Source organism: Phodopus roborovskii, unplaced genomic scaffold (assembly GCF_943737965.1).
Source record: "Phodopus roborovskii unplaced genomic scaffold, PHOROB, whole genome shotgun sequence".
Classification (NCBI taxonomy): Eukaryota; Metazoa; Chordata; class Mammalia; order Rodentia; family Cricetidae; genus Phodopus; species Phodopus roborovskii.
This window is the reverse complement of record NW_026126588.1, coordinates 19,252,052-19,275,690: the sequence shown is the minus strand read 5'-3', so window position 1 is coordinate 19,275,690 and position 23,639 is coordinate 19,252,052. Positions and strand designations below refer to the sequence as shown.

The 23,639-nt window shown below is 46.9% G+C and overlaps 1 protein-coding gene across 2 annotated transcripts in view; it reads left to right on the top strand.

Moving 5' to 3' along the window:
• Window positions 1-17,815, top strand: part of Uggt1 (UDP-glucose glycoprotein glucosyltransferase 1) — an 80,653-nt gene extending 62,838 nt beyond the window's left edge. For both annotated transcript variants that reach the window (XM_051204268.1, XM_051204267.1), the window contains 9 exons: window positions 2,036-2,124; window positions 2,606-2,707; window positions 3,844-3,928; window positions 4,947-5,129; window positions 7,808-7,968; window positions 9,505-9,619; window positions 10,759-10,875; window positions 11,345-11,498; window positions 13,770-17,815. In XM_051204268.1, coding sequence (XP_051060225.1) covers window positions 2,036-2,124; window positions 2,606-2,707; window positions 3,844-3,928; window positions 4,947-5,129; window positions 7,808-7,968; window positions 9,505-9,619; window positions 10,759-10,875; window positions 11,345-11,498; window positions 13,770-13,789 — 1,026 coding nt within the window. In that variant the 3' untranslated portion in view covers window positions 13,790-17,815. The remainder of the gene's footprint in view (window positions 1-2,035; window positions 2,125-2,605; window positions 2,708-3,843; window positions 3,929-4,946; window positions 5,130-7,807; window positions 7,969-9,504; window positions 9,620-10,758; window positions 10,876-11,344; window positions 11,499-13,769) is intronic.
• The last annotated feature ends 5,824 nt before the right edge of the window (window positions 17,816-23,639 follow it).

Genomic DNA, 23,639 nt, shown 5'->3' with positions numbered 1-23,639 from the left:
AAGTTTGCTCAGTCTTGGGAGCCTCTTGTTTATAGTTGGTAAATAGCCCCATTCAGACACTGTTAGAAAAATCCGAATAGCAATCCCTCCTGTGGGGGACGGCAAGATCTAGTGATCACAGCCAGCCGCTGTCTGACGATACTGGCACCTGGTGACTGTTTCCCGGAGAGCACATTCACATTGGTGTATTAGAATACTGTTGTATGTTCCATGTTACTGTTAGCTATTGTTGTGAATCTTATGTTGCCTAATTTACAGACTAAGCTTTATCATAAATAGTATGAGCAGAGCTATATAGTATTTATCAGGGCTCTCTGTTGTCTGGGATTTCGTGCATCCACTAGGGACTTGGAGTGTTTCCCAGCAAGTAAAGGGGGACAAACTGCATTTTGAAGTCAGGCTGGTATTGCGTTTGGGGGTGGTGGTTGTTTTAGGGATGCTGCTTAAGGGAAATGTGTTTGTGAAGACAAGCTTCTGGTTTTCTTCAGCCAGAGATCTGTGACCTCAGAGAGCACTGCTAGTCCCGTTTCACACAGAATCCTCAGAGACTTTGTCCCTGACCCCTGCTCCTTTTCAGACAGTGTCTCTAGCCCTGATTGGCCTGGGACTTGCTGGGTACACCAGACTGGCCTTGAACTCACCAATACATCTGTCTGCCTCCCAAATGCTAGGGTTAAAGGCATCTACTACCTTGCCTGCTAGACCAGCTTTGCCATTTTATGTATAGAAATGTGTTTGTATGACTCTATGCCACACATGTACAGGTGCCCAGGCCAGAAGAGAGTGTTGATACCCTTTGGAGCTGGAGTTACAGGTAGTTGTGAGCTACCCAATGTGGGTGCTGAGAACTTGGGTCCTCTGGAAGAGGAGTATGTACTCTGCACCACTGAGTCGTCTCTCTAGCCCTGGCTTTGACAGTTTTACTTTTTCTTTTGTTTTTTTCGAGACAGGGTTTCTCTGTGGCTTTGGAGCCTATCCTGGCACTCACTCTATAGCCCAGGCTGGCCTGGAACTCACAAAGATCCGCCTGCCTCCGCCTCTCCAGTGCTGACATTAAAGGTGTGCACCACCAACGCCCCGCTGGCTTTGACGTTTTTTATACACACAATTCATAGTGTTTTTTGAAGATGGAGTTTCTGTCCCACCTAGTCCCACAGCTGTTTAGACCCAAGTAAACACACAGAGGCTTATATCAATTGTAAACTGTTGGCTGACGGCTTAGGCTTCTTACTGGCTAGCCCTCTCTTAATTTTAACCCATAGCTATTAATCTGTGTAGTTTCTCTCCATGTCCCCTCCCCAGAATCCTCCTTGTCTGGTGGCCCCGCCTATATTTCCTCCCTGGCCACTGGCCAATCAGTGTTCTAGTCATCAACCAATAAGAGAGACACATATTCAGAAGGACGTCCCCCGTCAGTGTTTGATTGCTTAGTCTCATAAGGAAATCCCAGTGGCAACAGTAAGATTATAGCTAATATAGGCACTGTAGTGCACATCTGTGATCCCAGTACTTAGGGGCTTAGAGGCAGGAAGATCAGGACTTCAGTGTTAGCCTGCACTGCACAGTGAATTTGAGACCACCGTGGCTGGCACCGTTCCTTGTCTCGGGAAACAAACAAAATACAAACAATAGGTGATTTTATTACTATCTCTCCTCAACATGCTGAAGTGCTTTGTCTTGAAGTAAAATGATTGTAGGATAAGTAACTATTGTACATGGTCAAACCTAAAGTCAGCCAGAAGAAATATTCTTCTGGGTTACTCACTCTGCGTTTCTGTGCAGCTGAATTTGGTCTTTGGCTCAGTGTACGAAATGAGTTTGATTACCATGCAATCCAAAGAGATTGCTAGCTCCTCCTGAAGGCTTTAACGTGGTCATTCTGATACACCTACTCCCACTGGACACCGAGCGGCTGGATGGGTTCTAGTGTAGAATCGGTTGGTTGTTTCCTGTTGACAGCACTCCATGAGCACCCAGGGCAGTCAGGCTTGTGTCTGTCGGGGCCCCTGGGAGTCATGTGCAATTGCAATTGCAGGTGCAGAAGAGAGCAGACATGGTGAACGAAGACTTGCTGAGTGACGGAGCGAACGAGAACGAGTCTGGATTTTGGGACTCATTCAAATGGTAACGTGGTATCACAAAAGGGTTAACATTTTGAAGGAAAGACTGACAGATGCATGCCACGCACCCTTGTTAGTATGGTGATTTGGGGTGGCTTCTGAGCGCCTGCTTCATGCAGCTAGATTGTCCCCTTTTGGCTGGAGTAGAGGAATGCTTGCCATTTGATTAAGAGAGGGGAAGTGTTCTTACACATAGCTTGCTTCTGCTGCACACTTTTCACTCTTGATGGGTGGAGCCGCTCCTGGGGGAGAGATGGCCATTGTTCTCCCATTGGACATGTGTTCTGAAATGGTACGGTACCTCGTGGTACCTTTTTACCTTGTGAGCCGGCCTTGTTCCTGTGCTCCCTCTTAGCATCTTTGTGTGCGGCTTCCACCACATCTTACCCCTAGAGCAGGAAGATACAGACGCTGTCTCTTTTCTCCTGAAAGGTTGTGTCTGCCCCGCATTGTAAGTGGTTCTGTTTCTAATTCTGTTGTTACAGGGGCTTTTCGGGACAGGCGACTGAGGAGGTGAAGCAAGGAAAGGATGACATAATCAATATTTTCTCTGTTGCATCTGGTCATCTCTATGAAAGATTTCTTCGGTTAGTCTTTATCATTTGTATGTAAATGAATTTGTTATAGCAGTCTTATTTTGCGAGAAAGGTTTTGCTCGCTGTGCTGTGTGAACCTATATGAAGTACCAGTAGGACTGGATAGCTCGCCACATACAGTTCTATTGGTTTTGATCTGGTTCGCTCGGTGAAGTTAGTGTTTGTGTGGGTATTACAAGGCTGTAGACCTTCAGTACCTTATAGACAGTTGTTGGTTCCTGGACCATAAGTATTGCTTAAACCAGAAACTAGGGAATTGACACAGACTAGACCATAACTGTGTAGCGCTCGGCCACCTCCTACAGACCCACGTGGCTTTAGAGGCAGATCTTAGTTCTGTGTGAGAACGCCCTTGCTTGAAAACCTCAGACTGGAATGTAAGGGGTTTGCTGAGGTCGGGCAGCTGAGAGCAGAACAGACATCGCCGAAGATGTGATGTTACCAGATGAAGGGGCCAGTTTGTCACTGTGCCTGGGAGCTCAGTGTTGAGGGCACATTACTTAACTGTCAGTGTCCCAATTTCAGAGCTATTTTTCCTCTTAGTTTCATTATAAAGCTGGCATAAGAAATAAAAAGAGTATCAACTGGGTAATTTCTAGTTCTTCTTTTTCCGGTATTTAGCTAAGTAAAATAACAACAGTGGTGATAACTCAACTGCATTTCTTGGCCTGGGAACCCTGAGCCTGAGCCCTGTGGTTTCTCTCCCCACGTCCTGCTCCCCTTACTCTCAAGGCTCTGTGTCCACGCTGACAGAGGCTGTGCATATCCCCAATGTTTGCTCCGTACCAGATGTTGCTGTGCCTGAGCACAGGGTTCTGGAGAATGATGTAGTCATGCTGTGACATCCAGTTCATGAGCTGGCTCATTCAAACACGCAGCATAAGCAGCACTTGCCTCTAACTTGCCTCTATCTGTTCAGAATGCACTTGCAGGGAAACCCTCGTCTCCCTCATTCAGTGACCTCTGTATAGTACAGTATACAGTGAAGGTCTCTTTGCCTAATTGAACCAAGAGTTAGCTCTGCTGACAGTCTTGTGATTTTTGTTTTCCCCCCCCCCCCCCCCCCTCTGCTTAATGTTGTTGGGTTAAAAAGCATTGGAAAAATCATTGTCTGTTTTGTTTGGCAGCATAATGATGCTCTCAGTGCTGAAGAATACCAAAACTCCTGTGAAATTCTGGTTCTTGAAGAATTATTTGTCCCCCACATTTAAGGTTTGTTTGTGCATGGGGAAAAGGAAAACCTTGTCAAGGGAATATTTACACTGTAACATACTCTTTTCTACTCTTGTTTTATCTGTACCTTTTATTATATACCCTAATATCGTTATGTATTTATATATTTTATATATAAAAATATATATGTATGTAATATACATATTTTACTTTCAGGTTTCTCTATTTGGGGCAATAGTTTTTATAAAACTAAACCCAAAATTGTGGCCTGTTTGAAGCTGGATAATATAGGAGGAGCGTCTTTATCTTTTCTAAGAGACAGTGTTTTAGCAAAATAACCTTTTCCTTGGGAGCATGCGTGTCTTGCCTCAGTTTAAAAGCACAGTGGTGGTGTGTTTTGAGAACGATTAATTTTCCCATTTGTAAGGTATGGAAGGGATGCTTCCTCTGTGGCAAAGGAAACCCACCCTTGAGCAGTCTCCTGCTTAACTTGCGCTGGCCTGGACTGATTTGCTTGCATCCTACTCTTTTCCTCCTCTCTCTCTCTCTCTCTCTCTCTCTCTCTCTCTCTCTCTCTCTCTCTCTCTCTCTCTCTCTTCTCTTCTGTGTTATTGAAAAAGCAGCTTTGGTGTATTTAGTGGTGACTTCTGATCTCCTGAAGGTACTGTGCCTGGGGCACAAGAGCCTTACTTGTTAATGTCAGGAGATTGAAGAGTTTTGGCTCTGCCATGTAACACCCTGGGTAGACTTAACCTTGAGAAGGTCTTACCATCAAGCTCAAAAGTGTTTTACTAAAATCAAACTTGTGAACACAGAGCTTATGTGTCTTAAACACCCACACATAGAGTTATAAATCTAAAAGCCTTCACTAGAAGTCATCAAGAAATGGTGATTGAACCAGAGTTTATATGTGCTCTTATGTGAGTCAAGTGAGTTAACTAGACCTTGTTTTAGTGGAGATGTTTTAGTTGTACTGTAATAATAGTGGTTACCTTACATTAAGGAATCAGTTTCTTAACCCAAATGAGTGATTGTTGTTCCCTGTGTCTCAAAATAGGAGTTTATACCTTACATGGCCAGCAAATACAACTTCCAGTATGAGCTTGTTCAGTACAAGTGGCCGAGGTGGCTTCATCAGCAGACAGAGAAACAGCGGATCATCTGGGGCTACAAGATCCTCTTCCTGGACGTGCTTTTCCCGCTGGTGGTTGACAAGTTCCTGTTTGTGGACGCTGATCAGGTGAGCTCTGAGCACCGGGCGACAATTAGCTCAGGTTTCCTTTTCCTTTTTAAACAGTTTCCAGATATGAAAAAGTACCTGTTTATTTTGCATTAGTATTTCAGGAATATGAAGAGATATCACCCGAATGGTATCACTTTTTAAATTTAAGTTCCATCAGCTCATGTCCCTTTAAACTTTTTTCCTTCATGTATGTGTACAATAAAATGTGATCATGTGATCATATATACCCTCTATAAATAACTCGCTGTGTCCTGTTGGTGCAGCCTATAGGTGCTTGGGTGTAGTGTGGGACTCCTATCAGTAGCCATATCCTAAAAAAGAATGAGTCTCCCTTCCCATCATCTGCCCAGTGCCAGTTATGCCTCAGCGAGGGGTGGAGCCCGCATGTTATGTATCCCATCCATCTGCATTTCCACTGGCTTGCTCTTTGTGGGTCTTACGCAGGAGGCCACAGCTGCTGTGGGTTTGAGCATGGCAACCATGCTCTCTCCAGAAGCATTTCACAGCTCGTACCCTTTGCATCTCTTAGTGGTCACTGAGCCTTGAGAGGGAGGTGGGGACGTTGATAGAGAGGCTCTGTTCAGCGTTGAGCAGTCAGCCCCTTATTCTCATCATTTGACCGGTTATGTGTTTCTCTGCTGCCCGATGCACAAAGGAGCTGCTCTGACAGGCAGGTGTGGCACTGGCTGTGGGTCTCTGCATGGATCACTATTTAGGAGGGTCTGCTCCTGGGCCTGTGACTTCTCCAGCTTTGAATAATTTCAGTTTGGTCCTTCTTCAGCATTCCCCCCCCCCCCTCCAGTCTTTCCCTCTCCCAATTTGGTTTCATGTCTTGGGATTTCCTTATTTCATTCAGCTCTTTTTGTCTTGTTCTCAGAATATATTTATATATTTAAGTTGTTTGGACATAATTATTCTTTTAAACTCTTTGGCTGTAAATTCTTCCAAGCCATTTTCATTAGAAGCCATAGCAATGCAATTAGTAATCTTTGAAGGAGACTTGTTATCTTGATTTTGTTTTTGTTTCTGCCCTGGGACTTGACTTGCACATCTGGAGTTAGTTTACTGGTTTGAGTTTTTCTTTCTTTTCTATTTTGTTATTTTTAAATTCAGATCACCTTTTGTTTTCTTTAGTGGTGGTGTTTGCAGTTTTCAGGAGAGTACTAACTCATGGTTAGGGGTGGGATTTCCATCTTGGGTTCTCCTCTGGGGGTCAAGTATTGTCGTATGTGAGTGTGGACATCCTGCTTGGTTCTGCAGCTTTCTCTGAGAGTTGTGAAACTTCTCAGAGTAAATCTGGTTCCTGCTGTGGGTTCACAGCTTCCACTGAAGCCACTGCAAGATGTGGGCCTTCTGACAGACAAGCTTGTGGTTCTAATCAGGACTCCGTCCAGGCCCCACCCTGGAACTACAGCTTCTTGTGCGGCTGCCTACTCACCAATACGCCTCACCCAGGTTCAGGATTGGCCCTGAGTCCTTAGCTTCGCAGCCCTTCTCATCTTCAAATTGTCTTAAATACAGCTGTTCTATTGTATGGTCAGTCCTGTATCTTACTTAACTCATTTAGCATAAATGCCAAGAATTTTAAAAATAAGAGTTTGATATTACTTGGTTATTATGTCCTGTTACCTGCTCAAATATAGAAACTTTATTATTTGTTCATTCATTGATTTTGAAACAGAGCCTTTCTCTGTTGTCCAAATTGTTCTTCTGTCTCTGCCTCTCAAATGCTAGGACTCCCGGCCTGTGCTACCACATCTGGCTAAGGGGGTGTTATTGGCATGGGTGATATGTGAGGTCCAGGGAAAATGCTTGGTTCTTATAACAAGGGATAGTGCAGATACTTGCCTGGCATGCCTTCTCCACGGTGATGGTGATCTCTTAACAATGTCAGCTGCCTTCTCCACGGTGATGGTGATCTCTTAACAATGTCAGCTGCCTTCCCCTCACTGTCCTTCTGCTAACCCTTCTCTCCTCGGACTCAAAGCAGGGCTCGTGCTGACCACGCCACAGCCTGAAACTAAGACGGTCTTGAAATTCTCCATGTTAAATAAATGGGTTCCTTACTTTTGAAACTCAGCCTGACTGGGTTTTTCAGAGCGTAGGGCCCTCACTGCCATTTGAAGCACCGTGTGATCGCCTCCGTGCCTCTGGCCTGGTAAGGCCCTCACACCAGAGCGGCCCTGTCAGCTCTGCTCCCAGCGCTCAGGTGCTTCTCTAGCCACACGCCTCACAAGCCTGCAAGCCACTCGTCAGAGTGTGCTCACTGCCAGTTCCCTCGGGGGGGGGGGGGGCAGCGGGAGAGGATGATGCCTGATGTGACTGCTTGTCCCCATGACAACAGACAGGCCAAGTGTAGAGAATGGAAGCTTGCATAAGGCCGGGCTACAAACTTGAAAAGCCTGCCCTGGAGACTCTCACTAGGCAGACCCAACAAGGGCTTCCACAGCCTTCAAAACAGCAGGGCCCTGCAGCTGGGGACCGGCCACTCAAAACAGGAGTCTGTGGGATCATTTCCGATTAAATAGTAACAGCCCAGGCCCCATTCTCGAGCCTGGGCTGTTGTCATCCAGTTGCCCTTCCTACTGCCTGGTGAGACATAGTCTACTTTAAGGGATGCCTTAGAGTCGTAGCTGTGTGTTGGTTAACAAGTATTTTGACTTTCTTAACTGCAGATTGTGCGGACAGATCTGAAAGAGTTAAGGGATTTCAATTTGGATGGTGCCCCTTACGGTTACACACCTTTCTGCGATAGCAGAAGAGAAATGGATGGCTACCGGTTCTGGAAGTCAGGGTACTGGGCCAGTCACTTGGCTGGACGCAAATACCATATCAGGTACTGCATGAAGGGCCACTCAGCAGTGCTGTCTGGGCTTTCTTTTCTTAAGGTTGTGAATCGAACCAGTGAATAGATATTATATTAGTATGGCCTAAAGAGAAAAATTCTTCAATCTGCCTTTTTTACCCAGCCCCCCCCTCAACAGATAACCCCTCTTATTCATATTCTATCCTTCCAGAGTCTAATTTTCTCAGAAACAGCTATGAATGCATATCTTTTTAAAATACAAAACATACTCTCCACCTTGCACTAAGTTGTAGCTTGAGCTTTTGTAAAGTGTCATGTTATGGCTCTTGTACCTATGTATAAAGAGGCTTTATTTCTTTTATTTCTTTGCTTAGCTGCACATACGACAGTGTGTTGTTTCCAGTTTCCTATTGCAGTATGTCCTGGTGCATAATCTATGGGATACTTTTTTTTTTTTTTGCCAATTTCAACCACGTTTGTAACCTCTTGGGTCAGTGTATGGGCTAGACATGGTGGCACTCACCTTTAGTCCCAGCACTTGGGAGGCAAAAAAAAAGGCAGATCTTTGTGAGTTTGAGGCCAGCCTGGACTACATTGTGAGTTCCTGGACAGCCAGGAACTACAAAGCGAGACCCTGTCTCAAAAAAAAAACAAACAAAAAAAAAAAAAAAAAAAAAAAAAAAAACAACCCACCACTGAAGATTTGAAGGCTAGGGCACATACAAGAAATAATAAGGGCTGGAGCGATGGCTTAGAGACTAAGAGCACCGGCTGCTCTTCAGTGCACCTAGGTTCAATTCCCAGCACCCACGTGAGGCATGACGCTTCTATAACTCAAGTTCCAAGGCATCTGAGGCCTTTTGGCCTGTGTAGGCACTGTATGCATGTGATACATAGACAAAGATGCAGATGAAACACCCCTACATATAAAAAATAAATTTTATAAGACAAGATTTGCTTCTTTCTGTGTATGAGTGTTTTGCCTGCCTGAAGGCCGGAAGATGTCAGATCCCCTGGAACTGGAGTTATAGGCATTTGTGAGCCACTATGTGAGTGGTGGGAACCAAACCCTGGTCTTCTGGAATAGTCGCTAGCGTTTTCACTCTAATTCCAGTCTCCAGCTCCCTAAATAAAACCTTTTTAAAAAAAGAACACATGCAGAGATGAATGATGAAGTACCTGATTTCAGTTTTATACTTTGTTTCCTGGCCTGAAAGATTGTAACCCTGCCCTAACCCCCAATTAAGAGATCATCAGGATAGCTCTGGCAAAGGGTGTCAATGATTTTTATTACTAAATCTTCTGAGTTAGCTAGAAATCTTGCTTCATTAATTAATGTCCTTGTAAGACAACAAAATAAAAAACTGGTCAGAGTGAGCTGTTGTAGCAGCGCGTGGTCTGCAGGATGTGATCACCTCTGAAGGACGCACACTCCTCTGCTGCCGTCCTCCGGCTCACCTTAGCGCGGCTTGCAGCGTCTGGCTCGTGACCTATGCCGTCATTCAGTTTGGTGTGTTGTTGGCACAAACCTGTGGCTTGGCCATTAACAAGTGTCTCTTGTCACAGTGCACTGTATGTCGTGGATCTGAAGAAATTTAGGAAAATAGCTGCTGGTGACAGGCTGAGGGGACAGTACCAAGGTCTGAGTCAAGATCCCAACAGTCTTTCAAATCTGGATCAGGTAAGTGACAGTAAGCGACTCTGAACAGTGTCATACACAGTCATACCAGTGTGTGTCAGAAAAGGAACTAGTATTTGTGTCTCATAGTCTCCCAGAGCTGAACATTTTCTTCATGGAAAATGTGTACATGTGTGCATACATGCGTGAGTGTGTGTATGTGACTTATATCTGATCTTAAGAAGACCGAGACTGTCAAAAAGCTCAGAATTTACATAATATATGGTATTAAACCTTCCTAACCCTGACTCTTCTCCCCATGTCAGAAACTTCCAGGAAGGTTTGTTAAATAACATTTCCAAATAGCAAGCATTTTCAGAAGTAATATTTATTTTTATGTGTATGGGTGTGTCTGTACACTATGTGTGCAGTGTGCCCAGGGTCCAAAAGAGGGAGTCTCATCCCCTGCTGTGCCTGTGGAAGAGCAGCCAGTGTTTTTACCTTCTGAGCCTTCTCTCCAGCTCTAAAATTGTAGTTTTAGGTAATTTTATGTATCTACTGTCAATCTTTTTGTTGTTGTTTGTTTTGAGACTAGGTATCACTTGACTTGTAGGCCAGGCTGGTCTTGATCCACCTGCCTTTCTTAAAATTTTAGTTGTTTATTGTGATATGGTATAACTCCTTTAATCCCAGCACTCTGGAGTCAGAGGTAGGTGGATCTCTGAGTTCAAGACCAGCCTGGTCTACAAAGAGAGTTCCAGGATAGGCTTCAAAGCTGCAGAGAAACCCTGTCTTGAAAAACCAAACTAACCAAATAAAAAACTCACTAAACTGGAAGTTATAGTATATATGCAAAGGGCCTGTAGGGTGCATGCGTCTGTGTGTGTGTGTGTGTGTGTCTGTCTGTCTGTGTGCGTGCGTGCGTGCGTGCGTGCGTGTGTGTGTGTGTGTGCGTGTGTGTAGGTGCTTGCGGAAGCCAGGAAAGGGCATCAGATTCTCTGGAGATGGAGTTACAGGTGGCTGTGAGCTGCCCTCCTTGGGTGCTGGGAACTGAACCCTGGTCCTCTGAAAGAACAGTGGACTTGAACGCTGAGCCATCTCTCCAGTCCTCTGGTTGAATTTTAAGCTAACATTTTTTGGTTGCTTCTTTAGATTTCTTTCTGAGTTTCAGATCCTTGTGTTTTATTTTCTTTACCAAACAGGATTTGCCTAATAACATGATCCATCAGGTGCCAATCAAGTCCCTCCCTCAAGAGTGGCTTTGGTGTGAAACGTGGTGTGATGATGCTTCCAAGAAGAGGGCAAAGACCATCGACTTGGTGAGCTGCCCTCCCCGCCCTGTGACCTGTGACAATGCCTGTGTAGTTGCCGGTGCTGGTCTGGGTTGGCTTTCTCTAAGTTGTGGGTGGAGCTGCAAAGCGTGTCCTGGTCATTTCAGCAGGGTTCTCTTCTTCGCTTTCCACAAGAAGCTAAATCCCCACGCTGCTAGCAGGGCTGTCTCTACTGTGTCACTACTTGTCTGTCGTGTGTGTGTGTGTGTGTGCGTGTGTGTGTGTGTGTGTGTGTGCGTGTGCGCGCACGCGCGTGTGTCCCCGTGCCCTGAAGAGTTTCCATTCAGCCTGTAACCTGTGCTGCCTTTAGTTTGAAAGTATCTTTCTGTGTAACGTGGCCCTTCTTTGAAGTCCTGATCTTCCCTCAGTCCCCTCCATGCCCGCCGGAAACCCCTGTGAACTATGCACGGTATGCCGTTTCTTTAGCTCCCCTGAGGTGTGTGTGTTGTGTTTCCAGTGTAATAATCCCATGACTAAAGAGCCCAAACTGGAAGCTGCTGTGCGAATCGTCCCCGAGTGGCAAGACTATGATCAGGAGATTAAGCAGCTGCAGATCCTCTTCCAACAGGAGAAGGAGAGGGGGGCCCAGCAGGAAGAGAGGGCGCAGGAAGGTAAGTGTGCGCCTGGCTTTGGATAAGTAATTCTTCATTTTTGGTGTGTGTATGTGCACGCGCGCGTTTGTGCGCGTGCGTTGGAACATGCTACGTGTTTGTGCGTGCCACCACATGCCTGTAGCGTGCCACCACATGCCTGTAGCAGTCTCCTACCGTGTGGGCTTTGGTGCTTAGACACCTTCCCCACTGAGCCACTCCCTGAGCACGGAGGTGCTTTCCCTGCATTACTGCATTACTGTATTACTGCTTCAGGTACGTTACAGTACAGAGAAACCTGCCTTTGTTGGGAGAGCCCTTACAAGAGCCTTCATTTTTGTTAGTGTGTGTGTGTTGTTTTCATTAAATCTTCTAAGGTACTAAAGAATGAATACATTTAGATCAAAACAAAATATATACTCATTTGAAAGAAAATAATGTAAAACAGGAATATTGGAGGATGGAGTGATTGTATTTAAACTGAAGATAAAAAAAGATATCAAACTTTTTTTTTTTTACATAAAATTCCAACTTTCATTCCATATCATTTTACAACTTTATAATACGTTCATTTATTTAAAGGGGGCACACATCACTGCATGGCAGCATATACCTTTAATCTCAGCATGCTAGAGACAGACAGGTGGATCTCTGTGCGTTTGAGATCAGCCTGATTATGTAGTGAGTCCAGGCCAGTCAAGGAAACATAGTGAGATCTTGTCTCAAAACAAGAACAAAGTTAAAAAACCAAACCCCATGCAATGTTGTTTTAATTGGATAGCAGCAAGCTGAAACAGCATATGTCTGTGATAAGACCTTTTTCTGAAGGCTAGACACAGAACACTAACCTAGCATGTGCAAGACCCTGCCTGGGTCCATCCCCAGTGCCTCCAAGGCTGATGTGGATCTCTGTACAAAATACTATCATACGGTTTGCAGTCAAATTGGGGTTTTGTCTTTGAAACCACTAAAACTTACAAGTAAGTATTTAATACCTTTACCCATGCATACAAGTCTTAGCAGTTTACCCAAAGCTAAGAAGCGAGAGGGTCAAGAGTTAAACTCATTTTTCAGCTACGTAGTGAGTTTGAAACCAGCCTATGTAAGCAATGAGTAAGTTGGGCTTTGGGTTTAATATCTTTCCTACTTTAAACTTATCCTAAGAAGCAAATGCAGAGCTTAGGTCTTGAGTGACTTCATAGTCCATTCTAGAGACCATTCTGGAGCCTGCCAGGGTAGTAAGAATCGTAGCTAGAAGGCCACACAGTCACATGGCCACCATAAAAACAGCTTGGATCTGGAATGGGAGTGATGGTTACAAGCACTGTTGGTAATTCCAATTCCAGGGGACCTGCTGCCCCCTTCTGAAGCCCTTGTGGGCTCAGCATGCATGTGGTATACAGATGTACATTCAGACAAAATACCAGTACACATAAAAGATGAAAACAAATACCTTTTTTAAAAAAAGAGATTCATTATGAAATGTATGTATGGATAAATGGACAGAGAATATGAACAAAACATTCAAAAGACGAGCCATATAGGGGTAAGGAGACAGAAATTAAGTCAGAGTCACCATTAATATCTGCTCTTCCAAAAAATATTGATAAACTGACAGTTCTGTGCATAGAGGAGACAGTGGTGAGCCTGGCGAGTGAGTCTGGCTGATGAAGTGTGGCTCTAGAAAGCCCTTGCTTAAAAACAGTGCCTGCCTGTTATCATCGGGAGCCTCTGAATCCTGTACCACTGGGCTCAGCGGGCAAGGTGCTTGCTGCACAACCTAATGATGACCTGGGTCTGGTCCCCAGAACCCAGGTAAAAATGAAGGAGAGAACCGACTCACACATGTGCAGCATGGCATGTGCACACAACAATCCATAAAAACGTATTGTGAAAGAAAATGCTCCAGTCCTCAGCAGTTCCTCTGTTGAGAATGTATCTTAAATAATTCAAGGGAAAACAACACACACAAAGAGACTTTTCTGTTACATGTCAGTCAGTGACAGTAAAACAGTTTAAGGGTCGGAGTGCAGAAGATGTCTGGAGAGCGTGTTGGCTGAGAGCCAGCGCTGCCTTGGGAAAGCAATGTAGCCACAGTTCCAGTCAGCGGCTCCAGCCAGTGGCTCTTAAGACCGAGAGTGGCTCCTTTCTCTTGTGTTTGCTTCCAAACTTCATACAAAACCACCCAGCCCCGTGCTCTTCTAACTCCCGTGAGGGCTACAGGTGGGTGTGCTGTGGAGAGCTCACACTGCGTTTATGACTTGTCTCATGCCCTCTTGCCCTTTTCTGTAGGAGCCCATGAAGAATTATGATCTTTGAAGGAAGATGGGAAGTCCCACCATCTGACAGTTTTGTACTAAAAGCTAGTTTTTTCTGATCTGTCGATACAACTGCTGCTGAACTGATTAGGCCGGTGTACCACACCTATTGATTTAGACTACAGCACCCTCGTGGGTGCTGGGTCTTTGGGGCTAAGGCTCTGTTGGATTTGTACCTCAGAGGAAGACAAGTGGCTGATCTTCTGGAACTCTCTTCACACCAGAGGGAGAAATGGTGACGGCTGCTGAAAGAAACTGAGTCCTTTGGTGCCCACTTCAAGCTGGCCAGAGAAGCCACCACGTCCTTCCTTACCTCAGTTTACCGGCAGCCCTCGCTGCACTGCAGATGCCCACCCTGCACAGGTCAGGCCGGCAGATGCTTCATCCAAGGTCCATGCCTCAAGGTCTATCCCAACATGCTTGTCAACATCTCCTGTCCCACGCTCTCTTCCCAGGCTTTAGGCTCATTGTTTAATTGAGCCCAACCGATAATCATGTATCTTCAGGGTTGGTGCAGTTGCTAAGAAATCAATCTTCAGGAGAACTGGGGGTGGCTCGGATGGGGGTGGGGGGATGACAGGCAGCGGAGAGTTTTGTGGTGTTCAAAGGTAGAAGACAAAAAAATTGGCCCTTCTCTTTCAGTCTGTTGTGGCTGAATTTAAAGGAAGCTTTATTCTATTCACAATGAACTTTCTAGGTGATTGTTTTGTAAACAATTTTTATATTTATGAAAATGTTTGCCTTTTCTTCCTACTTTCTAAAAAACTATTGGTACACGTTTCCTGGCTGAGCACAGGTTTACTGAGTCCCTCCGTGGTCCATCTCAGGGTACTCAGCCTCCATTTGGATGGACACCATACTGTCTGCCCTGTCCCTTGGAGTTTTCCCCTTTTGTTTTGGCTCTGTGGGTTGCCTTTGGCTTTTAAAACATGCCCAGGGCCCTGTCCAGTTTTAAGGGAACAGCTGCTGTGTGACACAGCTGTCACTGCTTTATGTGTGGCCACAGCCACAGCCACGGCCCAGCCTCACCTGGTCAGGAGCAGCCGGGGCTGGGGAACCTGGGACTTGGTGTTAGCCTGGCTGCACACGTGTGTGGTGTCATCTCTGCCCGGAAATCAGGGGTCGGCAGCAGAGAGTTAGCGCATTGCTGGCCACTGGCCTGCCTTCCAGCTCCCGGGGGCTGTTCTTTCCTGTTTAACCTGCCTTTTAAAAATGAGAAGGGAGCTGGGGTGTGCCTCGGTGGCAGACAAAGTGCTCGGCCAGCGAGCTCAAGGCTCTGTGTTCCGTCCCAGCCCTAAACCCCTAACCCACCCCAAATAAAAGGAAGAGAGAGACTGTGAAAAGTGAGCTCACATGGATAAGTCCTTGCACATCTAAGCTAGGCCATACATGTGTTTTGAAGGACGAATAATCTATAGTAGCCATAGTTGGGTTTTGAATGGGCAGTTATTAAGTAATAAATAGTGAGAGACAGCAAAATATCATTGATTGGGAACTCACACAACCAGCAGAAACCCCTTAACTCAGCCGCCTGCTGGAGTTGCCCAGTGAGCGTCCTGGGCAGAGAGAGCAGAGTGTTTCCTCAGGTAAGGTTTCCCAGTAAAGGAACTATAGCAAACCTAAAACACCATCGTCGATTCGGTGCTCACAACATCCTGTAGAAGCCAGCCGGGGCAGCTGGGGAGCCCTTTCTCCGGGGGAGCTTGCAGCCCTTACCCACTGCGGGCACTTTGGTAGCAGGGCTAGGCAGTGGCTGACTCCTCTGGCCTTGGGAAGGACCTGGGAATGAGTGACTTCCCAGCTGTGTCCAAGGACCAGACGAAGGTCCTTGGAAGACACTTTGAGAATACACATGTTCCATAGCCAGTTTCTTAGCTAGCACGTGACATCAATACACTGAAGTTTTGAAATAAAGGTTTCACCACACACATATCAAGTAATTGATTTCCCCCCTCACTTTCAAATCCAGAAGTTAACTTGGAGCCAGCCTTTGCTCAGGCCGTGTCCACATTGTATTAAGCTTTCAGGGAGCCACTGCTGCTGCCCTCAGCGGCAGCCATGAAACACGGAGCCTGCGGTGAGCCAGAATAGTCAGGTCACGGGTGTGCTTTTAGATGTTGGCCCCAGTGACCAGTTGCCGCCTTTTTACCAAGTCATCACGCATCCTCTGTGGAAAGGAAGGTGCGGAGAATGTCCTTCAGCCCCTCGGGTGTCCCCACCCTGACATAAGTTATATTAATAGTTGATGCTGGGTAGGCCAGACCCAGCTGGCTTGTAAAGTCATCCAGCCCCTTCCTTGCTTCCTGTGGGTTAACCATCTCTACAGTTAGGCCAATGGCCCAGAAGTGATGCTGCCCAGGAAGGGCGCCCCTGCTGGTTTCATCTGATATCTCCACTGTGAAAAAGCATACTGTGACTGAATGCAGAGGTAAAATATTCCCCAAGAAGCAGGAAATAGCTGATTACATGGATGGTCGAAGCTTCTGGAAAGCTTGTTGTTGGCATGCATCTATATCAGAATTACATGGCCAGGGTGAGTCGGGCTCTGCTCTGTGGAAGGTGACACTTGATGGGCATGTAGGGCTGTCAGGGTGCAGCTCTCGAGCATCCTGGATTTAGTGGAAAGCTGACTGGGTTTAGTGGGGTGGTGTTTCCATCAGATAGCTGGCATTGTCAGTCTGGCAGAGGCTACATTTCTGATTGAGCGTGTTTGTCTGCAGGTGCATGTGCATTGTGCTGGGCCTGCCTGGTCAGAGGCACGCTCCACGGCGGAGCGGTTTCCTGTCCTCTGCTTGTTGAGGTGATGGCCTGATGTATGTTTTCTGCTCTTAGGCTGGGTCCCTGAGTGATGCACCAGGAGCCCAGGGATAGAGAAGGAAGAAAAGAACAGGAAGGAAACTTGACCGGCATGATTTAGAACTGGCCAGACAGCTCTCCCATGGTCAGGAGTACGGAGTGACCCTCCTGTCCCTCTCTCTCCCATGCTAAGTCTTTTTCTAAAATTGCTCTTCTTAGACCTGCCTCACTGAAAGACCTCATTTGCCCGAGGAGTTGAGAGGGGACCCCTGGTCCACTTTGCTTGACAGATTTCATGGGAAGCTGTCTGGTGGGCAGTGTCCCGGTGATGTGGACTCTGATATATGCTCAATCGGTTCCTCACTGTGACTTCCGGGGGTGCCATCTTTTTACTGAGTTGTCACGTACTTGGCTTCCTGGGGATATGTGCGGTGACCAGAGTCGATCGAACGGCTCATCGTGTTTCCTGTTAGTAAGGTAGCATTTTTTTGTTGAAATTCATGAGCTCCTGTCTTCTCTGCCTTAAGGTAATGAGGAAAGTCTTAATGAGGACTTCTCACATGCCGGATCAAGCTCAAGCACATTAAACACTGTCGCTCAGGAAGTTACTGAAATTTCCAAGTGTCTGGAAGGTTCTCATTTCTCATTCATTGCTGGTGTTTTGTCTTTCTGAAATAGCAGAAGGAGCCCTTCTGTGTTCCATAGCAGTGCTGAGTCCATGGACAGGGCCGGCTCCTTCTCATGTGTCATTGAAGGCAGCAGGTGATAGAGTAAGCGCCAGACATCAGCGTGCTACGGGAAGTCCATGAAGTTGTGGACGGAAAGCAGGAGGCCGCTCCTGAGTTCCTGGGTCCTGTGACTCATGAGTGGGACTTGGAGCCATACTCTCTTCCTGCCTGTGCTTTCTACGCTGCCTTACGTGTCCCCATTGAGCTCAACAGAGAAATGGGCACCATTCCCTCAGCCAGAAGCAAACTACACTAACCTAAGGTTGGCAGTTTGAAATAAAAAACTAACAAGCACTCTGCTTTCCAACCAAAAAAAAAGGAAAATGGAGACAAAGCTTGGGATTTTTAAAGAAACCGTTTGTCCTACTTTCCCTTCAAACCAACACCTCACTTGGTGCGGGGTTCATGTCTGTGAATGTCTTAGTCCAAAGGAATGCTGGTCTTTTCATGAGCATAAGCTCTGCTCAATACAATAAACTCCCTCCTCTCTTCTTTACAGTTGCCTCAGTCATGAGACTGTGTGTGTCTGTCTGTCTGTGTGAGTGTGTGTGTGTGTATGTGTGTGCGTGTGAGTGAGTGTGTGTGTGTAAGACGTTCCTTAGTTCACATGTGGATAACTTCAGCTGTTGGTCCTCACCTTCCACTTTGAGGTTGGATCCCCACTCACCACTGCAAATGCCAGGCTGATTAGGCTGCACACTGCTGAGATTCTCCTGTCTCCACCCCCATTTCCCCGTAAGTTCTGGGGTAACAGAGGGCTGCCCTTTGACACCTCCCTTTTTGTAATGTGGCTTTTAGAGATCTGAACTTAGATTATCTTGTGCACTTTAGCTACTGGAACGTCCCCCCTATCCGTCATCTAATGACTTTTTTTTTTTAATGCAACTCAAAAGAGCAGCGGCTTGAGAACATTTTTAACTTATGTGTATGTGTGTGGTCGTGTGCCTATATGAGCTAATGTGTGCGTTGTGTGTGCAGGTACCACCAGAGGGTGTCAGATCCCTGGTGCTGGAGTTACAAGCAGCTGTAAGCCACTGATCTGTGTGCTGCAGCCTCTGCAAGAGGCAGGGTTTTATCACTGAGCCATCTCTCCAGCCCACACTGGAATATGATTTTTAAATAAATTTTTTTAATTTAAAAAGTCAAACATTTGGGCTGGAGAGATGGCTCAGAGGTTAAGAGCATGGCTGCTCTTCCAGAGGTCCTGAGTTCAGTTCCCCGCAACCACATGGTGGCTCACAACCATCTGTAGTGAGATAGTGAGATCTGGCGCCCTCTTCTGGCCAGCAGGCATAAATGCAGACAACATTGTATACATAATAAATAAATATATATATATAAAATCAAACATTTAACACAATGCAATACAAAGATGGATTGGTTTGCTGCATGCTGGGTAGGAAACTGAAGTGCGTTATTTTCTGTAATCAAGCCATTAGGTTTCCCGGGCAGCGTTCACTGGCTCTGTTCACTGTGACCGGTGCACAGAACATATTGTGTATAGAAGATTGTAGTGAGCACCTTTCAGGAGTTGCTTTTCCTCCCAGGAATTGAACTCAGGTCAGTAGACCTGGCGACAGTCCTGAAAAAGTTTTTCTTTTTAATGCCTCCTTGATCCAGACGTGAGGTTTGTCCTCTGGAGTGGCCTGTTAGGGTGAAGTCACCTCTCAGCCACCTCTCTCTTTGGGCTCACACTCTGGACCACCGATCAGTTCACCCTAGAGCAGTGGTTCTCAGCCTGTGGGCCGCAAACCCTTTTTACAGGGGTTGTAGGTCATATATTTACAATGATTCATAACAGTGGCTACACAACAGTTACGAAGCAGCAACGAAAATAACTATGGTTGGGGGTCACCACACGATGAACTGTAGTAAGCGGTCACACAGCATAGGGAGGAAGAGAACCGCTGGCCTAACGCCTTGTCTGGACACGGGCAACGATGTCCCGTGCTTGCGTCCCGTACCTCAATTCCTCCTCCCCGTGAGCCTCGGTGGAGGAGTCGCCCCGCCCGGTTTACCCTCTTCCCCTGCTGCCTCGTCAGCTGGAATACAAAACAGACGTTCTCTGTGACCCCAGCCCCCACCCCACACTAGCCTCAGACTCTGCGTAGCCTGGATGGTCGTGAACTCTTGACTCTTCTTGCCTTTACCTCCCAAGTGCTGGAACCCAGGACTTCACACGTGCCAGCCAAGCATCCACCGGGACATACCCCCAGTACCCACACCCTTGACGTGTGTCTTTCCTAACCGCCCATCCGTCACCACTCCCAATTTTCCTTTTTGTGCGTTCCCCCCACCACCACCACTGTGCTGGGGATCGAACCCAGAACCACTCTACTATACTCCCAGCACCCTGTCTTCTTAGACTCAAAGGACTCAGTTGTGATCATGGCGAAGCTTGAGGCGGCTGCTTGCGTTACATGTGCAGTCAGGAAACTGAGAAATGAATGCCAGTGTTCAGCTCACTCCTCATTATCCAGCCTAGGATCTCAGAGCATCCCATGTGCTACCCACATATAGAGTGGGACTTCCTGCCTCAATAAACCCAGCGTAGAAGCGTCCTCACAGACATGTCCAGAGGTGCATCCTACCAGTGTATAAAGTGTCACACAGGCCATAGCCGAATGCTGGGAACCAAAGGTAAAATTGACCCCCCAGGTTGCATGGGTGCCAAACACCTTTGATCACAGTGCTCAGGAGACAGAGGCAGGCGGAGTTCTGAGTTCAAGGCCAGAACAAGTTCCAAGACATCCAGGACTAGACGGAGAAACCCTGTTTCAGAGCCAGGAACGCTAGACCCTAGAAGGGAATGCACAAACGATAACTGACTTTAGGGTTAGGGAGAGCTGGATGGTGTGGTCACAGCGCTACAGGGAGAAAACCCCGATAAGCCTGGCAGGCAGAAGTCTCCAAACCTGGAGGGACATAGAGGACTCTCGATACAGCATCTGAGGTTGACCTAACTACCGCACACACCCGACCTGCAGACTGAGCCGGAAGATCTTTCTTCCTGTCATGGCTGTCTTGACGGTCAGCTTGATTGCATCTGGACTCAACTAAGAGACACAGCTCTGGGTAGGTCTGTGAAGGCGTTCCCAGGAACTGGGGGAAGAAGACCATCCCCCAACCCCCATCCCCCATGGCTTAGATGTGAAGGGGTGGGAGGGAAAGCATGGCTGCTCGCTGGTCTGCCTCCTTGGTCAAGGGTACACGTGTCCCACGGGTATTGTATTCCTGGCGGGGCTGCCACTCTCCAGTGACGTCGGCACCCAGCCTGATGGCCCGGATGCTCTAGGAATCCTCTAGGCCTTCAGAGGCCTGTGCCTCTTAGACTCAGCAGCAAGTGGGCTACTGGGTTCTTAGCCTCTCCAGCATGCACACTGTCTGATGTCAACTGCCCAGACATTCTAAGTAATCCCCTCCATCACACACACACACACACACACACACACACACACACAAATCTAATTTCCCCAGGGGCTCAGCAGTTATAGAGTGGGTAATGCCCTTGCAGAGGACCTAAATCTGATTGCCATCACCCACATCAATACATAACCACCTGTAACCTGTCTTCAAGAGATCAGTGTCCTCTTCTGGACCTGAGGGGACCTGCACCCACATGCACATAATTTTAAATTTGAAAAAAAAATCCAAACATAATAGGAAGAGCAAGAGAACAAGAACAGAGGGAAAGAGTAGAAAAATGGCTAAATAGTAACCGTTAAAATGAAAAAGGTAAAATTGTGTTATGTGGGGGGCTGGAGAGATGGCCCAGTGGTTAAGAGCACTGGCTGCTCTTCCAGAGGCCCTGAGTTCAGTTCCCAGCATCCACATGGTGGCTCACAACCACCTATAATGGGATCTGGCGCCCTCTTCTGGCCTGCAGGAAGAAGACTATACATAGTCATTTTTTTAAAAAAATATTTTATTGCATTATGGTTTACTGGTCTTAAACACTAATTAGAAACATCATTTTCAGACTGGATTCTGAGAGCCAGTTTGCTAAAGATGCATATTAGGCCAGTGAGGTGGCTCGGTGTTTAAAGATACTGTCACCAAACCTGATTTGATTCTTCTACATTGTAGAAGGGCCTGGCAGCCAGCAAGCCCAAAGTTTGTCTTCTGACTTCCACAGGAGCCCACACACGCACATGCACACACAGATACACATGTATACTCAAACATATAGGAAACTTTAATTTTAAAAGAAGAACATTGATGGAAATAAGTTTAAACCAAAGAGGGCAGCCTGGGAAGATTCTGTCCCGTGAATAAGGAAGTGGATGTGTGGCTTTGTTAGCAGAGTGAACTCTGTTTCAAGACTGAGCAACAAAGCAGGTGTAGTTTACGATGATAAAAGAAAATTTGTCAAGGAATCATGAGGAATCGGATGCTGCTTAGGAATGAGGATGTGTTCTGAAAGATGCCTGGGTTCGTAGTTCAGTCTGTAGGGTACTCACCTCGTATGCATGAGACCCTGGACTTGGTGATGGCAGACATCTACAATCCTAATACTCTGGGTGTAGAGGCAGGGCGATCAGAAGTTTAGGGTCAGCCTTGCTAGACAGTGAGTTCAAGGCCAGATGCTGTCTCAAAAAAAAAAAAAAAAAAAAAAGTTTTTAGGTGATTTTATAATTGGACAAAAATCAGTGTACTTTACACCACAGACAGTATGATCTCACCGGGCCGTTACATGGCACTTGTGACATGACTTAAAAACATGTGGAGGAGGAAGCTGGAGAGATGACTCGACCATTGAGAACACTGGCTGCTCTTCCCAAGGATCTCAGTTCGACTCCCAGCACCCACACGGTGGCTCGGAAACTGCTATTCCTCTAGTTCCAGAGAATCTGATGCCTTCTTCTGACCTCTGCTGGAACCAGGTATACATGTGGCACACAGGCATGCATGTAGGCAACACACACACACACACACACACACACACACACACACACGCACGCACGCACGCACGCACGCACACACACACACCACACACGCACGCACACACACCGCACGCACGCACACACACACACACCACACACACACACACACACACACACACACACACACACACACACACACACACACACACACAAATACGTGGAGGAGTGATGATCTGCGATAAATAAGCAGAAGAAAGCCCAGGGGGACTCAGGGGACTCGCCATGCTGACCTGGCAAGATAATGGGACCTAGTGCGGCGGCTTGTGCACTGGCAACCACTAGAGGGCGCTTCCTGAAGGGCTAGACTGGTGATACTTTGGTTTTCTCTTTTCTGCGTGTTTCTCTCTCTCTCTCGCTCTCGCTCTCGCTCTCTCTCTCTCTCTCGCTCTCGCTCTCTCTCTCTCTCTCTCTCTGTGTGTGTGTGTATGTTTAAGACTTAGTTTATGCATGAGTGGTTTGCCTGCATTTATGTATGTTCCACACATATGTGCAGGACCCGTCTTAGTTAGGCTTTTTATTACTGTGATAAAATGCCATGACCAAAGCAGCTTGGGGAGGAAAGGGTTTATCCAACTCATGCTTCGACATCACGCTTTGTCATTGGAAGCAGCTAGAGCAGGAACTCAAGCCGGGCAGGAACCTGGAGCCGGGAGCCGATAGAGGCCGTGGAGGGGCGCTGCTCACTGGCTTGCTTTTCATGCCTCGCTCAGCCTGCTTTCTTGTAGAACCCAGGATCACCAGTCCCAGAGTGCCTCCACCCACGAGGGGCTGGACCCTCCTCCATCAGTCACTAAAGAAAATACACTAGTGGCTCGTCTACAGCGTTTTCTTAATTGAGGTTCCCTCCTCTCATGACTTAAGCTTGTGTCAAGTTGACATAAAACTAATCAGCACGGTACCCAAAGAGGTCAGACAGGGCATCGGATCCCCTGGAACTGGAGTTACAGACATTTGTAAACAACCAAGTGTCTGCTGTTGGTACCCCCTGACCATGGGCAGGATACGCATCCCGGCATTCAGGCAGATACATAGACAGCTCAAAGGGCCCTGTGTTGCATGACTATATGCATTATGAGGCTGCGTGAGGACTCCACGCATGTGCACGCTTCCCCTTTTAAGTGAGCGCCTCCCACCTTCTTCCCCTCCTCTCTCTTCTTCCTCCTTCTCCCCCTTTTCCCTCCCCCCCCCATCCTCTCTGTTCCCGGTTGGCCAACACCTAACACAGGTGTGTTGAGTCTCGTGGTTTGTTTCATCGCCCACCGCTGCAGCAAAAGAGCAGGTAAGGCGAAGGGAACCTGGGCAAGAGCGGCCATCACAGATGCGCCACCTCTTCAAATTCTAGAGGCTCTGTGCATTGCAAAAAGTTGAGTTGACTCA